General features: G+C 40.8%; 1 protein-coding gene and 1 long non-coding RNA gene across 2 annotated transcripts in view; one reads left to right on the top strand and one right to left on the bottom strand.

The window, feature by feature from the left end:
* LOC119907757 (fibrocystin-L-like) overlaps positions 1–1,276 on the bottom strand; it is a 72,612-nt gene extending 71,336 nt beyond the window's left edge. The window contains exon 1 of the mRNA XM_038725445.1: positions 1,249–1,276. Within this exon, the coding sequence (XP_038581373.1) occupies positions 1,249–1,276 (28 nt within the window). The remainder of the gene's footprint in view (positions 1–1,248) is intronic.
* A 732-nt stretch (positions 1,277–2,008) lies between these two features.
* LOC119907517 lies at positions 2,009–2,862 on the top strand. Its single transcript, XR_005445117.1, has 2 exons — positions 2,009–2,327; positions 2,549–2,862. It is a non-coding gene; the product is annotated as an uncharacterized LOC119907517 (long non-coding RNA).
* The last annotated feature ends 13,595 nt before the right edge of the window (positions 2,863–16,457 follow it).

The following is a 16,457-nucleotide window of genomic DNA, read 5'->3' on the forward strand; positions in this document are numbered from 1 at the left end:
CATTTATAATTTTGTTCAGTGTAATATACTGCCAGCAGCAAGCGGTGTGTAAAATAATAAAACCTTAATATGACCTTAATATGAAGGGCGGAATTGCGGTTATTCCTTGAGCATTAGTCTTTTATGGCATTTTACAGGCTGTTGAAACTTAAACTTTGTGTTAGGAATGTGGTTTTGTGTTCATGATTTTTCCTGTTTCTTGGGTTTGGTTTTGGGTTCTGTGTTTCTGTAAGCGTTATTTGATCTTGTCAGGTTTGAGGTTTTGTGTTTTGTAGCAAAGTTTAGTCTTTTGTTCATTCATATATTTAAGTTTAATTAGTATCTGTCTTTTCTCTTATCTTAGTTCTTAGTCCTGCGTTTTAGTTCTTTGCCTTAGTTTTAGTCCTGCGTTTTAGTTCATGTTCTACTGTTACTCCTGGTCAGTGTAGTTCTGTGTTGTTATTTTGGTCTTGTCTACCTTGTGTTCTGTTTCATCCTAGTCTGAGTTTGTTTCTTGTTAGGTTGTAGTATGTTTATACTCTTCTGTCTGCTAAGAGTTGGTTTGTGTTCTCTGTTTGGTGATTGTTTATTTGACAGTGTTTAGTCTTGCATGTTTGTTTCCTGTTGTGTTGTGCTTGCCTTTTGATGTTCAGTTTGTGTTTCTGCATTTCGGTCTGGTCCTGTCTGTTCCTCCTATTGGTTTCACCTGCTTGTCTATGTCTGTGTTCTGTCCTCTACCTGGTCTTGGTCCCGCCCTGCTCTTTATCTGGTGTTTAAATGTTTGCTTGTTCTGTTCAGTCTTTGTGACATTCTTGTCTAATGCAGATAATGAGCCATGCCTTGTTCTCTGTGTTTTTGGATTTGTACCTTGTTCCTTGTTTTCTGGATTATTCCCTTGGATTATGTTTCATTTTAATTTCTTTGGACTTTGCCTGCATTTGCGAGTAAGCCTGAGCCTATCTCTGTTTTGTTAGAGAATAAATCTTTTGTTGAACTGCATCCTCTGCCTGTGTCTGCGTTTGGGTTCACACTTAAGACTGCACTCAGCCAGCCCTTTGTTGCAATATCGCAGAGATCTGGGGAATGTAGTGGACTGCTGTGTGTGTATTTGTGCGTTGCGTGTGTGAGAGAGGAAAATGTTGGACCACATAATAAGCAATGATCTCTCTCTCTCTCTCTCCTTATTATTTATTTGTTTGTTTATTTATCTCCGCCTAGTAACGTTAGTTAGAGACCACCATGAAGAGCTGGATTGTTAATCTGGCATACCGGGCAAATGCCCGGTGGGTCGACGCATCTTTGGGGCCGCCGGTGCAACGTAAATTATGAATTTATATAACTGTGCCAATGACAGGCCCATAAAGCATGGACAGCGGTCAATTGGGTAATTTTCTATACTGACACTAAATATAGAAGAAAACTGCGTTGTCTAAAAAAGTAACTTAAGCTAAAAGAATAATAAGCTAATGATTACTGCATTGTACTATTATATTTTTATATTCTGAATTGTCACCTTCCAGCTTAATTTTGTGCTTCCCTGGTGCAGAAAATGTCCCCAAAAAATTTGCCCAGAATGCAGAAAATTAAGTGTTTAATGCTCAGAATCTTCGGGGGGAAGACCCCCACACCCCCCAATCAATTTTTTTTTTCAAACAACTAGGCCTATTCAAATATGTTCTTGTTTTACTGACATGGCCCCAATCTTGTGCTATGTTACTCTCATTGGCTAATTGTTTTGTCACACCGCTAATCTGAGCCCTTAAATGGAAGGATGGTGTGAGGAGTGTCCAGCCAATTTTGGTTTGCCACCTGGGACAAAAATACCAGGGCCGATTTTTTTGTCCCAGTCCAGCCCTGCCTGTGAAGTCGCACCTCGTGCCCGCTTATCCTCTGCTGAGACCCTCAGTTTGGGTAGTAGCACATAGTTCAACCTAGATATGAAGCAGGACTGCAGGGGGCCTATTTTAACGATGTGTAGTGGTGTGTGTTTTCTATGCAGGCTTACAGGTTTTTAGCCTCGCTCTTCTCTGCACCTCTGGAGCATCGAATTAGCTCCACCCAGATCAAATCCCCTCATTAGCTGAGCTTATTTAAAGCAGCTGTATGTCTCATGGCTGCCTCTTTGCCTTTTCCCTGCCTGTCTGTTGCCACATGAACCCTCTGTGATGTCTAGGTAGGTGAGTGAGTAAAAACTTTGTCTTATGTTTTCATTGTCTTTTCCCAGTGACTGAGGTTGTATGTTTTGCAGCAGTCTACTGCCAGCCTGTTTTATGTAGTTTGGCTGATTCCAAGGTTCCCTGTCTGGAGTGGCCTGATGTATTGTTCCTTACACAGCACCCTGTGTTAAGGTAGGAGAAGCTTAAGGAGCAACAAGTAGGCTATCAGCTGCTGTTTTGGCTTTGTGAAATTAGGATTTTAACCATCGTTGCTGGTACACTCTGGCTGCAGTGCCTCCAACCGGCACTCTCCTAGTGGACTATACTTGTATTTTTATTTTATTATTTTTATTTTAGATATAACCAACTGGTCCATTGTGTTTTTATTTAACTTGTGGTTTTGTTCTTTTCAGTGGTGCAAGTGGTCAGCTTGTGGTGGAAGCTAGGCACACTAGTGTGGGTTCCTTCACTGATTGTAGTGTTCACGGCACTGGGGCACGATTTGGTGACACGATCTGCAGTGAACCGGTTTGCAGTGACCATGGATTGCAGTGAGCACATGAGGTGGGGAAGTTGTTGCACCCCTGGAGCACACCCTTAGTTAGACTGCCTCTCCACATGCCCTGGCCCACTCTAACTTTTTGTTTGGTCCAATAATCAGTAATAACTGGGAGTGTTTTGTTAAAATAAAATAAGTAACTTGTTTGCCAAATTTGTAAAACTTTTATTCCATTGTAATTTGATTATTTGTATTATTCACCATCCTCTTTTCAGGCATTTCCAGTTACCGATTATCAATAAGTTATTCTTTGGGAGCCATGTCTCGGTCTTACTTACCTGTAGCCTTTGTATAAAGGTTTAGTCAAAGTAGAAATTGAGCATTTCCTGGGGTGGAAGTACCCAGGTGGCTTTGTCGGATTCTGGTGGCGATTCCTCTTTTAGCGCCACCACCAGCCTGGCCAGATGTAAGCATACAGCGTGAAGCGCGTGGCGCAGTTTTTTTCCCTCTTATTTGCGCTCCTAGGAATGAGGAGCGATCTCTGAGAAGCTATGAGCAAGGATACACCATTGCATCTTTCGCGGAAGTCTCTTACTGACCGATACGCCCCTTACTGGGTAGCCGTTATGTTGATTGGACGTTGCAGTTTATCGGACTGATCTGATGCATCATGACAGATGACATTAAACTCAAGTGCATCAATGCAAAGCGTATTTGTGTTTTGATTCACTGTCTAGTTAAAACCTGAGTTCATTGTAGGTCTGAACAACAAAAGCCCCACACACAACTTTATTAGAAAGATTTTATTTGTTTTATTTCTCCCATCAACTTTTATGGAGACAATTAGAGTCAGAGTCTGTCAGCAAGAAACATGTGTTACATAATTTATCGTCATGTCTATTCAGTCATGTGAGGCTGGTCGTTTAGTCCAAATAGACGACTATAAAACATAGTAAACAAGTTAGGTGTCAGACAAGTCCCTAAACTGCACTTTAGACTTTTTGAAGCAAGCAAAGGAAAATAAAGCCGCTCATCCAGCCGATCTCACCTACTGCATCTGATGAAAGCAGCTGGCGGCTCTGCTCTGCTCTAGCTGAAGGTATGAATGAAAATGTGCTAAAAAGCGTCAGATTGCTATGATGGAACGCAGTGAACGATCAGTGACGAGTGATGTGAAATTTAATGTAGCCTATACAGTAGGCTATAGTGTTAAAGGAGATCAGAAGAGAAAATAAACTGAAAGCCTAAAACTGAGCATCGACTTAGAGTAACATTTTCATTTCTCTTAAACCTTTAGTCTAATAAATCCCAAGACATATTCTGGGTTATTCACTAATGAATTCACAACCAGAATCAATAAATATAAATGCAGATAATGTCAGTATTGTGCCAGTAGATATGATCCTGTGCCTCTGCGTATAGGACAAAGAAACCTAATTATTCATGTGCAGGTGTTTGTTAAATGGGTAAAAGCTACAGAGCGAATCATGCTGCTGTGCACAGATAACTGAGACTTTATTAGTATCAGAACAGCACAGGTGTGCAGACACAAACTCCAATAAGTCTCTACAGAGCCGACTGACAGCAGAAACGGACGTCGCTTCATGTGAGGCTTCGGAGGAAAGGACGTCTCATGTCTCTAAAAACATGTTTCCTCGTCCCTTCTCTCCTGGCTTGGTTTACTTGCGTCTCCATGAATCCCCGGTGGGCAGGACTAAGACGCAAGTGAGGGAAACGTGGACGCAATTAAGAGACTTGAAGCACCCCAGGTCAAAAAGAGAACCCAGTAAAGCGCGGGGTTCAGTAAACTTAAAATCTTACAATATCCTTGCTTATTTATCTATTGTGTGCAGTCTGTAGATGAAAAATCAAATTCACCCAGTTGATGGGTGCCCCATATGACAACTTTTGTAGTCCGATGGGACTATTCTACAGCAAAACTGCTAGAAAGTCAGACACACAACAGCAGACCATCATGACCGTTCAAAACACACACACAACTGAACCAGAACCAAAGACACTATCATAAAACTGAATCTGAATTATCATATCTAATTCTTAATAATTATGATTTCATGTTTTAAGTTTCAACTTTTTTAGCAAACATCTCCTTTGCTTTTGCTCATGTTGACTGTGAATGAAATGGAATCTGCCTTCAATAAAACGGTTGTCATGCACTGTTAGGGAATTGCGAATTTGGGGGTCTAGACAGGGTAGGCTACTGTCTAGACCTGCTCTGTATAAAAAGTGCAATGAGATGGCTTTTTTATGAATTGGCGCTATATAAATAAAACTGAATCTATTTGAAATAACAAACCTGGATTTTAACATTTACCTATTTTGATGTCAAAATGTGTATCTACAATAACTAACCCTCAATTTCACTGCTCATGCCTAAGTACCCGTGTTGAGTCCGGAAATATATTTAAATTTTTATAATGACAAGTAAGAACCCCCCCGAACTGTTGTTGTTGCCTCTTTTGCGGAGGTCCAAGCCTTAATTAGGGGGGGGGGGGTCGTCAGACTCACCCAATCCCCCCTGTAATTTGAACCATGTGTTTGAGGCTAGTCCAATTCTGTTTCCTGCAAGACTTTCCATCAATGTGAAGGAGGGAGGGGGGAAAATGTTCTCCTCAGCTGATGAAGCCAGAGACTATGCAGCATCACTCCTTCCTGCGAATTGGAATTCTCTGGCGTTTTCGTTACTGCGCTTTGCTGTTTGCTTTAATTCTACTACTCAACTGCATATATATGCTATATTGCTCTTTTTAAAGGCTTGCTTGTTTATTGATACCGTTTGGACTGCAGTAGTTCTGTCTTGACTTTTCTGTTTGAATATTGCTTTTTTTCCCCTGCTGATGGCTGGTTGTCTTAGTCTGAGGCCTGATCTGGTTTGTCCTTTTGGCCTGCTTATGAGTAGCTAATGTGAGTCTTTAGTTTGGGACTCTAGAATACAATATTCTTTGTCACATGCATCCCTCATAATTTGTCTAGTTGTTAATTTATCTCATGCCTTCACTGTGAAACTATTATGAATTGATTAATGATTAAAATAAAGTAAAGTTTAGCCACTTATTTATGTTTGTTTTGAGACTCCCTGAGTCATTTATTCTTAATAGTTAATGATCGATGAACAATTGTGCTCAGTAGAAGTTTGTATGTTTAACTTGTTTTTTTGTTCACTTGTTTTGTTGTACACTTTTGCTATGGTCTGTTGCTATTGCAGCTTTTTACACCCTCCCCTTCCACACTTTTCAGTATGGTACCCTGACATGTTCTTCTTTTCTTCTCATTTTCAATGGAATCCGTCTAAAGGTCATTCACATTAATATCAGAGTCTTGCTTCAAAAATTGTTTTTCTTTGTACTGAGCAACCCAGGCTCTAACCTAACATTATTACTATCTCAGAAACCTGGCTAAATAAAATGGTGAGAATGATATTCAAATCAATGATGATGTACTGCACAGAGCCGATAGATTGTCCAGAGGAGGTGGGGTGGTCACACATGTTGATGCAAATGTTATCTCTGAATGTATTACTCCTGAAGTAGATCCAGTTAACTTTGAAAGTCTTTTTATAAATATTATCTTTCATGTAAATAAACATTTAATTATTGGCAATATTTATAGGCCTCTGTCTGCCCCATCAGATTCCACAAAGTGCATTTTGTCCACAATTTACTCATTAGGCAGGCATAAAGAATTGCTTATTCTTGGCGATTTCAACTGCAATTGGCTTGATCGTTCCGCCGCTGGTGATAAAAACTTATTTAGTAGTGTTAATCTCACACAGCTTATTAAGGAACCCACTAGAGTGGATAGCCGGTCCTCATCTTTGCTTGACTTGATACTGGTCTCTAATCCGGAAAGGATATTTAAATCTGGTGTCTTAGCTGATTTAAAAAAATTTCATTTATTGTGTTTGGAACATCAAAATGCCACATTTCTCTTCTAAATATATTAGAATGCGTCAATGTAAAAATACTAATGCTGATTTAAACTCTAATAATTGTGACAGGTTCCAGCTAATTCCTTTTTGTTGAAGATGCATGGACCTTTTTTCACTCTGAACTCATCAATGTAATTGATGAGCATTTTCTGTTTACAACTATTAGAGTTAAAGGGAAGCACTTACCCTGGATCAGCTCTCATCTAATCAATCTTTTTAAGCAAAGAGATGAGGCATGGGCCAATTATCGCCTTACTAAATCTGCCTCTGACGGGGATCGTTATAGATCTCTTAGGAATCAGTGCAAGACTCAAACCCGAAACGCTAAATCCAGTTACTATAGAGACTGCTTTCTTAATGACCTTCATAACCCTTGACAGTTCTGGAATCATTTTAATTGGGTTCCTTATAGGAATATAAGCCATCTTTATGCTGATACCTTAATTTACACTGCTGACTCTGATATTCACTGTATCCAGAACATGTTACCAGCTGACTTTATTATAACTCAAAAATGGCTTCATAATAACAAATTATTGTTGAATATGAAAAACCTTGTGCTCTTAACTTGCAACTTTATTTTGAAGATGGGTCCTCCATGGTGAAATTGGAAAAATATAAATACCTTTGATGTGCGCAAGTGCATTTGCCATTTAAACAGCGTGGGCGCTTGGGGTGGAAATGACAACTGCGTCGACTGGAAACTAGCAATGTCAGGTCTTACAGGACCACTGAGGTGGTCTCGCAGCAATAAAGAGGGTCCAATTCTGAGCATGGTGCAGGCCCGGAGCCAGGATGAAGTGACTGAGGGGGCAGTTAAAAATGGCGAGGTGGCAAATCTTTATAGAGATATAGATATATCAATACGCAGGGCTCTTCACGGCGTAAAGTGCTTGGCGCAGTTGCGTTTGGGGGGTCTCTAATTTTGCTCGTTTGACGGCAGAAAAAATGGTCTGTGCGCCGGGCGCATGGATCAAAAGGGTCGTACTTGGTCTGTGAATTAGTCATGGGTGTGTAGGGCATAACATGCAATACACCAATCCGTGTCATCTCCCATTTAAAGCCAGGTGCTCTTGTACTTTGGCGCATTGCATGAAAAACACCAGTTGACTGAGTGAACTGCAGACTCACAGCAGAGAGGGGATATGGACAGAAGTGTGGAGGTGATCTAAACTCTCTGATCAATCTTCGATCATGAAGCCTGTGTTGCTCTGCAGTTTGAGTGAAATGGGGCCGGACACAAATACTATCAGTTTTACCCGTTTTGACCAGATTTTTTACACTTTTAATAAAGCAAACTGTATACAACCTATCAAAATTGAAACGGAAAACTCTAAAAACAGATGTAAATGAGAGTGGGTAATCTGTCAATGGTGTGACGAGATGTGGGTTATTGGTGCGGTGTTGGGAAATGAGGGCAATTTCCTAACAACGCACTTAACTTGACCAAAAAGCTCAATTTAAACAAATGCAGATTTTTGTAACCTTTCATTATTAATGTAGCATAGTGTAGATTTTAACCGGTTAGTCTACTTACTGCAGCAGCACCAAAGCGTGAGGAGGAGAGGCGCTGGTTTAAACAGGGACTCCATCCTGGAGATTTCCCTGAAGCGTCACCTGCAGCCTGCTTTAATTACTGGCGTGGCTGTTGGGAAAGATGCATGTAAATTTTAACAGCAAAAGTGGTGAGAATAACAATAAATTTGTTAATCAAACAAATTAGAGATTAGACCCTACATAATTATTATAGAATTATAACATTGAAAAGATCTAGGCCTACAATTCAAACTAGATTTAATAATGAATACAGCCCACCTGTTGAAAATGCAGTTTCCTAGTTTAATGTAGCAGGTGAGAGAGTGACACTGCCCGGATACAGGAGAGTGCACCTTTTTATTAGGCTGCTCAGTGCACCGCCTCTCACCTGAAACTGTGAGGAGGAGACTGTGGTCATCCCATCCTGGTTTCCATGCATTTAATCACAATCGCATGTGCATTTAGGGCGTGTCCGAATCCACTTGATAGTTTAAAAGCGGAAAAAACACCAACATCAACTACAAAGTTTGCAGCACCGCCCCCCCACCCCTCCCTTCTTTCTCCTCCACTCCACCCTCCCATCTTTCCTCTCCATAAAACGGACTCGACATCGGACGGAACATACTGTAAGGATCAAGACAAAACATAGTGTGAATGAAAACCTGAACTAAATTATGTGTAACATAATGAGTAGTGATCTATATACAAGAACAATCCGCACCAGAAGCAAAAGAAAACAAGAAAATAGAGAATTATTTATGGTAAAGTGAAATAAAGACGGTATATTACATCACTACCAGAGAGGGGATGTTTTTTAAATTTATTTATTATTTTATTTTATTGCATTGTATAATAGCCTACTGACATGTTAAATAATTAAATTTAAAGGTGTTTCTAATATGACTGGATCTCAAAAATGTCTTGTGCAGTGTTTTAATAAAACTTCCAGTAATCATTAATATGCACTCATAAAGTTGCTTTAGAGAGGAGTATGAGTCTGAATAGTAGTGAGAGTAATGTGGCTGTGAGGGATTAAACTCTTGGAACACCAAACTTTCCCATTAAGGTCAAAATCTTCTGAATGTGACCAAGTTGTTCTTTTCAATGACATTCAGACCAGGATGTCCCTCTAAATAGTCTGTTCTAATGTGTTGGAAAAAACAGGTTGACAGCTATCATGTAACGTCCATACAAAGGGGCCTGCTTTGCAGACGCCTACACACTGGCCACACTCCAAACTGAAAAACTTCATCTCAACAAATAAATACCCCTGTCACTCTCAGATTTACAAATTCTTTCCATTAAGTCAATAATACTGAAAAAAGTAACACAAAACGTTAGATTAAGACAGTAAAAGTATGTAGTGGATGATACTCAAAAGGTAGAAATTGTCTAGAACTATCAACACTTCCTTCCTAATGAAATATAGAAACATATTTATTTTTCTTAAAAGTGCACATTTATGAGTAAGAACTTTAGTAACTAATGCAATAATGCAGCACTCAGAAATAACATTGAATGTATTTAACCAAACATATATTTGTCTTATGTAACATCCTAAAGAACTGAAGAGCCTCACAGCCATGAGAGGGAGACAATGACATTTGTCAAATCTACTCTTACGCAAATTATGCTGTCGAGAAAAAACAAAGTAAAAAAACAACAACATTTGTCTGCATTTTAGGGGTTCAAACAAGATAAATCATTAACAGATCAAACAGGTCTTCAGCAGTGATAAAGGAAAAAGTCCCAGGACCCACAAATGTAGACGGGAATCTTTCCTCATTCACAAGGTTGTGTGTCGAGCTAGAAAACTCTGATTCTCTGTAGGAGCTCTTTCTTCACGCTGTCTGGTACAAGTGCTGAAGACAAAGTGTTGATTTGTCAGAACACACAGTGAGTGACTAGAAAAAGAGAAGCACTTGCAGATTGTCATATAATTCAATACAACAGTACAGTGATACATGCTTTTATTGTGACACTTGATACTTGATTATGATGCTGGTCTGCATTATGTTGTAAAATGTTTTTGCTTATTCATGTGTGTGTGTGAACCAGCTAGACAAAACAATAAATGCCTTTTGGTATAATGCAGTACAAAACAACAGCATGACAAAGCACAGCCTCTAAATGTACCAGAGAATTGGATCAAAACAGAAACAACATTTTATGGAAGATAGAATCTTTTGTAAAAACACGGGTCAACCATTTGCTGTGAATGTCTACAGAGTTGAGAAGCATTACTGTCAGTGAAGCTCTGAGTGAAAGACGCTGGCTTGGTGTGAAGGTATAAGATTCCTATTTCTGCTCTTTGACATTTACTGCACTGAGCTAATTAACTCGTCTCTTCCTGTTTGGAAACATGCCAGATGTAAACTCGCCAAATATGAAGTCATTTGTTATTCACATTTCTTTCTTTCAACAAAGTAAAGAACTCAAATGTCCTGCATCAGCTCGTTCCAGCACTTTGACATGTTTTAAATAGCTCACATATTCAAAGGCAAGACTTTATTATGGACGCACAATTCTATCAAATGGAAATATTATGTTATTGTATGTCATTTTTGTTTCATTTTATGTACTGTGTATATAGTTAAAGTTCATAATGTATATCATATTCCACTTTTTTTTTAGAGCAACAATTAATCGATTAGTTGACAACTATTAAATTAATCGCCAACTATTTTGATAACCGATTAATCGGTAATAATGATCTGATTCCAGCTTCTTAAATGTGAATATTTTCTGGTTTCTTTCCTCCTCTATGACAGCAAACTGAATATATTTGGGTTGTGGAAAAAACAAGACAATTGGGGATATCATGTTGACCTTTGGGGAAACACTGATCAACATTTTTCACCATTGTCTGAGATTTTATAGACCAAACAACTAATTGAGAAAACAATTGACAATGAAAATAATCATTACAGCCCTATTACTGATCACTTGTATTTCTGCATGTGGGATCAATAAAGCTCGCCACCTCTCATCTTATTCAATACATCTTAAGCAATCAATCCACATGCCATCAAAATATAGAATCTTTAGAACCTTTGGGAGAATTTTTTTTTTGTTTACTCAAGCGGATTTTATATACCCAACCTGATTAAGTTAAGCATAACAGCAGCTAATTGAGTATGATTAATATAATTTCTATACTTCTTTACTCCCCCCTGTTGTGTTCTGTAGCCTACCTCTGCCTTTAGGTGTGACCTTTGATCTCATCTGGACAAAACCGTTTCTGACCATTCGAATTTCAATTTTGGGCTAAGGAGGTCTGAGGCTACTGCGGAGAAATTTTTATAATAACCAACCATCGCTAAGTACCGGCAAAGCTCAGTTCGAGTGGAACAGAGAAACCTCAATATACTCCACCTTTGCCTTAACAGGTCAAACTTGACCTCCCCCCGCCACTTTTCCAAGATAAGTCACTGTTGCCTGCCCAAACTCACATTTAGACAAATTTACTCTCAAACCTACCTCTATAAGATAGAACCATGACCATAGGCCTACTGAAGAACATCATCAGGCGTGACAAATGCAGAAATAGAAATCTCCTTCGCCTGCTCAGTCAACGGTAGGCCTACTTTCCAATATCCTTTCAGTAAGTCTAGCTTTGTAACAAACCCATCCCCCATAGCATCCCCAATACTCCATTCACGGAAGAGGATAACAGTCAGGTTTTGTTTCCCCATTCACTTTTCTAAAATCAGTACAGAAGCAAACACGGAAAGCTCCACGCACCATAGGCTACAGTTGGGCTCAGCAATAGGCCATCATGCTGCACCATATACTCCACCTGCTCTTAAAGACGGCGACGTTTGTCTGGATTTACTTGATACAGGTGCTATTTAATCGGCTGTGTATCCCCCATATTGATGTTGTGTTTCAGAAAGTGAGTTTGAGAAGGAACATCAGCAAACAGTGTTTTATTTGAATCAATAACCTTAACCACATCAGAGCACTGCGGCTAAGAGAGAGATGAGACAAGTGAGCGGGGATATTTTTTTAGATGTCAGAGTTCAATAACTTCCCTCGGGTCACGGCTACAGAGAAAACACTGTCACTAACATCAGAGTTGGAAAGTTCATCTGAAACTGTAGGCCTACCTCTCACCAGTCGCACACGCTGTGCAGCAACTTCAGTACTGGACAGCTCCTCAGACGTCACAGCAGCTTCACCTGCACCAGAACTGAACTCTAGCTGCACCTGTTCCCTGTCACAGTAAGATTTTAGCAGCTCTTGTTTGTTTCTTTTGTGTTTAGTTGCCAGGGCCTTCTGTTCAGTCTGCTTGTTTCATGTTCTGTTTAGTTTTTATCTACTGAGTGTTCAGTTTGTGTTTGCATTTTGGTCCAGTCATTGTTGTTTGCAGTTGCTCGGTCTCCAATGTTGCGTGTGTTTGTTCCTGCCTGTAACTCTGCCTGTTCGTTCCCCCCCATTTCTTCTTGTGAAAATAGATATCTTGACATTTAATTTGTACAGTAAATATTGTCATAGTCCCCAGCCCTGTTTTTAAAAGTTTGGTTGAATCACTGCAATCAATCAGCATTAGGCCTATGTGTTTGAAAATATCACTCGAACCTAAAACGAGTTTAGTTTTATTTTTCTCACATGCATTTCTGACAGGAGTCCACTCTTTTAGCTTTTAGGCACCCCTCTTTCCTCTGAGGCCTGGCATCTCTATCCTTTCCCAGAGGATGAAGAGGCTCCGTTTCCTATATCCTGAAATCCCCCATCTTCAACAAAGTCCAGAAGTTGAACGTTCGTTGGATAACTTTGACCTGGTACAGTAAACTATTAAAATGATGAATTCTATATTGGATAGGCCTATTCATAGTTTTCAGTCACGTGACATGCGCGGTGACCTGGAGGACAAAACAACAGACCAACACCGCGACTCCCCCGTACAGACGCCGCAAAAGCAGTCACATTTTATGTGGATCACCTTTCAACTTAGGAAAACGATGGACAAACTGCAAGTGTTGGGCTTATCCGATCCATAAAACGTTAAGGCATCAGGTCCCTGACAACGCTCGACTGCGGTATTGTTTACTTTATTTACCTTCTGGGGAATCCCTCACCTAACTCCTCGAATAGTAAATCCGAAAGCACAACAACCATCCAGCATTTTGGCAACGCAAAAAGTAACAAACTCAAGTGTATCACTTGCTTCCTGGTTGGCAGGCAGCGGAAAATAACGTATTTTTGCCCTCCAAGGGAACGTTTTCCTTTCCTCCTCTCTATTATTCTAGTATCTAAAATTAGAAAATTACAATTCTTATCATTACCAGTATAAAACAATTATCTTAAACGATTACATTAACGATAAATCTCTCTCATTCATCCTCTTTGTTTACGTAAGACGTAATACAACATGTGGGCTGCCTGGTTGCCTAGAGAACGGTAAACAACTACTAACCCTGCTAGTCAACGGACCGGGCTTTGGCTCTAACGGTCTACAGTCTGTTAGCTAAACGTTTGGATGTAACGAATAAAACAAAGACAATTTAAACTACAAAACACTCTTACAATATATCCTAAACATACACATGTATCAGTGGAGTTAGGCAAACGTTTCATCTTCCTTCGACATGTTTTGACAGGTGAAAATGGACAACGCAGTGATCGCGTGCCCTTTTAACTGCAAATAGAACTGTTTCATTGTTGAACATGCAAAATAAAGTGCATATCTATTTATATAATAACACCCAAGTGGGCATTTTCCTGTAAATATCCTATATGCCACATCTGCAGCCACACATTGGGGCGCGCGCGCACACACATAGGCTACCATATAGTCCACAAAGCTTGCACTAGTGTGTGCAGCTTTTAAAAACTGAAAAAAACCGGCGTTGAATCCCAGTCTCTCTGCCGGGGAGAAGGTCTTGTAAATAGCGGGCATGTAGTCATGAGGCTCAATCAAGTCTTTAGATGTTGCTTTATTGTTTCTGTCGATGGATGGTGGCGAGTAAAACACCTTGAAATAGGAGGCTTCTTGTCCATCAAAAATCCTTGCCACCTTGCTGCTCTTCGGGGCAGCTGGGGGTAAAATAGCAAGAGTCTGAAAACAGCAAACTAACAAGAAAGCCCCGCAGAGGAAAGTGAAGTGATAGAAATCCATTCTCTATCTTGATATCGGAGCCGTAGCCTGTGGCCGGGGAACCACGGGCAAAGCCGGAGCTGAACTCTGCATCCACTCTGCAGTAACTGGCTGCGGTGCAAAGTGCGCACAGCTCAGGGGGACAGGCGGTGCAAAGTTAAAAAGGGGATGAGAACACGCCTACATTGTACTGTTAAGTCCAAATAGTGGGCGCTAATTAAGGCTGTGAAACCTAGTAATTCCCACTGAGTCTCCCGCCCTCTAGTGAAGCGCAAATACACTGCTCAAAAAAATAAAGGGAACACTAAAATAACACATCCTAGATCTGAATGAATGAAATAATCTCATTAAATATTCCTTTCTTTACATAGTTGAATGTGCTGACAACATAATCACACAAAAATTATCAATGGAAATCAAATTTATCAACCCATGGAGGTCTGGATTTGGAGTCGCACTCAAAATCAAAGTGGAAAACCACACTACACCGATCCAACTTTGATGTAATGTCCTTAAAAAAAGTCAGAATGAGGCACAGGAGTGTGTGTGGCCTCCACGTGCCTGTATGACCTCCCTACAACGCCTGGGCATGCTCCTGATGAGGTGGCGGATGGTCTCCTGAGGGATCTCCTCCCAGACCTGGACTAAAGCATCCGCCAACTCCTGGACAGTCTGTGGTGCAACGTGGCGTTGGTGGATGGAGCGAGACATGATGTCCCAGATGTTTTCAATTGGATTCAGGTCTGGGGAACGGGCGGGCCAGTCCATAGCATCAATGCCTTCCTCTTGCAGGAACTGCTGCCACACTCCAGCCACATGAGGTCTAGCATTGTCTTGCATTAGGAGGAACCCAGGGCCAACCGCACCAGCATATGGTCTCACAAGGGGTCTGAGGATCTCATTTCGGTACCTAATGGCAGTCAGGCTACCTCTGGTGAGCACATGGAGGGCTGTGCGGCCCCCCAAAGAAATGCCACCCCACACCATTACTGACCCATCGCCAAACCGATCATGCTGGAGGATGTTGCAGGCAGCAGAACGTTCTCCACGGCTTCTCCAGACTCTGTCACGTCTGTCACATGTGCTCAGTGTGAACCTGCTTTCATCTGTGAAGAGCACAGGGCGCCAGTGGCGAATTTGCCAATCTTGGTGATCTCTGGCAAATGCCAAACATCCTGCACGGTGTGGGCTGTAAGCACAGCCCTCACCTGTGGACGTCGGGCCCTCATACCACCCTCATGGAGTCTGTTTCTGACCGTTTGAGCAACACATGCACATTTTCGACCTGCTGGAGGTCATTTTGCAGGGCTCTGGCAGTGCTCCTCCTGCTGCTCCTTGCACAAAGACGGAGGTAGCGGTCATGCTGCTGGGTTGTTGCCCTCCTCCACGTCTCCTGATGTACTGGCCTGTCTCCTGGCAGCGCCTCCGTGCTCTGGACACTACGCTGACAGACACAGCAAACCTTCTTGCCACCTCTCTCATTGATGTGCCATCCTGGATGAGCTGCACTACCTGAGCCACTTGTGTGGGTTGTAGACTCCGTCTCATGCTACCACTAGAGTGAAAGCACCGACAGCATTCAAAAGAGACCAAAACATCAGCCAGGAAGCAAAGGAACTGAGAAGTGGTCTGTGGTCACCACCTGCAGAACCACTCCTTTATTGGGGATGTCTTGCTAATTGCCTATAATTTCCACCTGTTGTCTATTCCATTTGCACAACAGCATGTGAAATTGATTGTCAATCAGTGTTGCTTCCTAAGTGGACAGTTTGATTTCACAAGAGTGTGATTGACTTGGAGTTACATTGTGTTGTTTAAGTGTTCCCTTTATTTTTTTTGAGCAGTGTATATCACGCTGGTGCAAAAACATTCAGCCAATCAGCTTCCTTCAGCACCATGGACAGAGTCTTAACTAACGGATCGACTCTAAAAAGAAACATACACTGAAGCATTAAAGATGTTTTTAGCAATGAACAACATAATTTTATTGAAGAGTAAAGTTTCAAAGTAACAATCGTCAACAAAATGCAAACGTCACATCTTTCATCTTGTTAAAGATTCAAGTAGCCTAATAAACCCTACTGCACCTGTTTTAAAATAGAAAGTCTATGTGAATCTTAGACCTGGGCCCGTATTTATCAAACTTTTCAGAATTACTCATAAGAACACTGCTAAGAATTTACTTAAGACTAAAAAAAATATTCCTTTGAAGTTAGTTATCAAGCACCCCACTCTTAA

This window comes from Micropterus salmoides, unplaced genomic scaffold, assembly GCF_014851395.1.
Source record: "Micropterus salmoides isolate LMB-PRFRI ecotype aquatic unplaced genomic scaffold, ASM1485139v1 Ms_hic_scaffold_17, whole genome shotgun sequence".
Classification (NCBI taxonomy): Eukaryota; Metazoa; Chordata; class Actinopteri; order Centrarchiformes; family Centrarchidae; genus Micropterus; species Micropterus salmoides.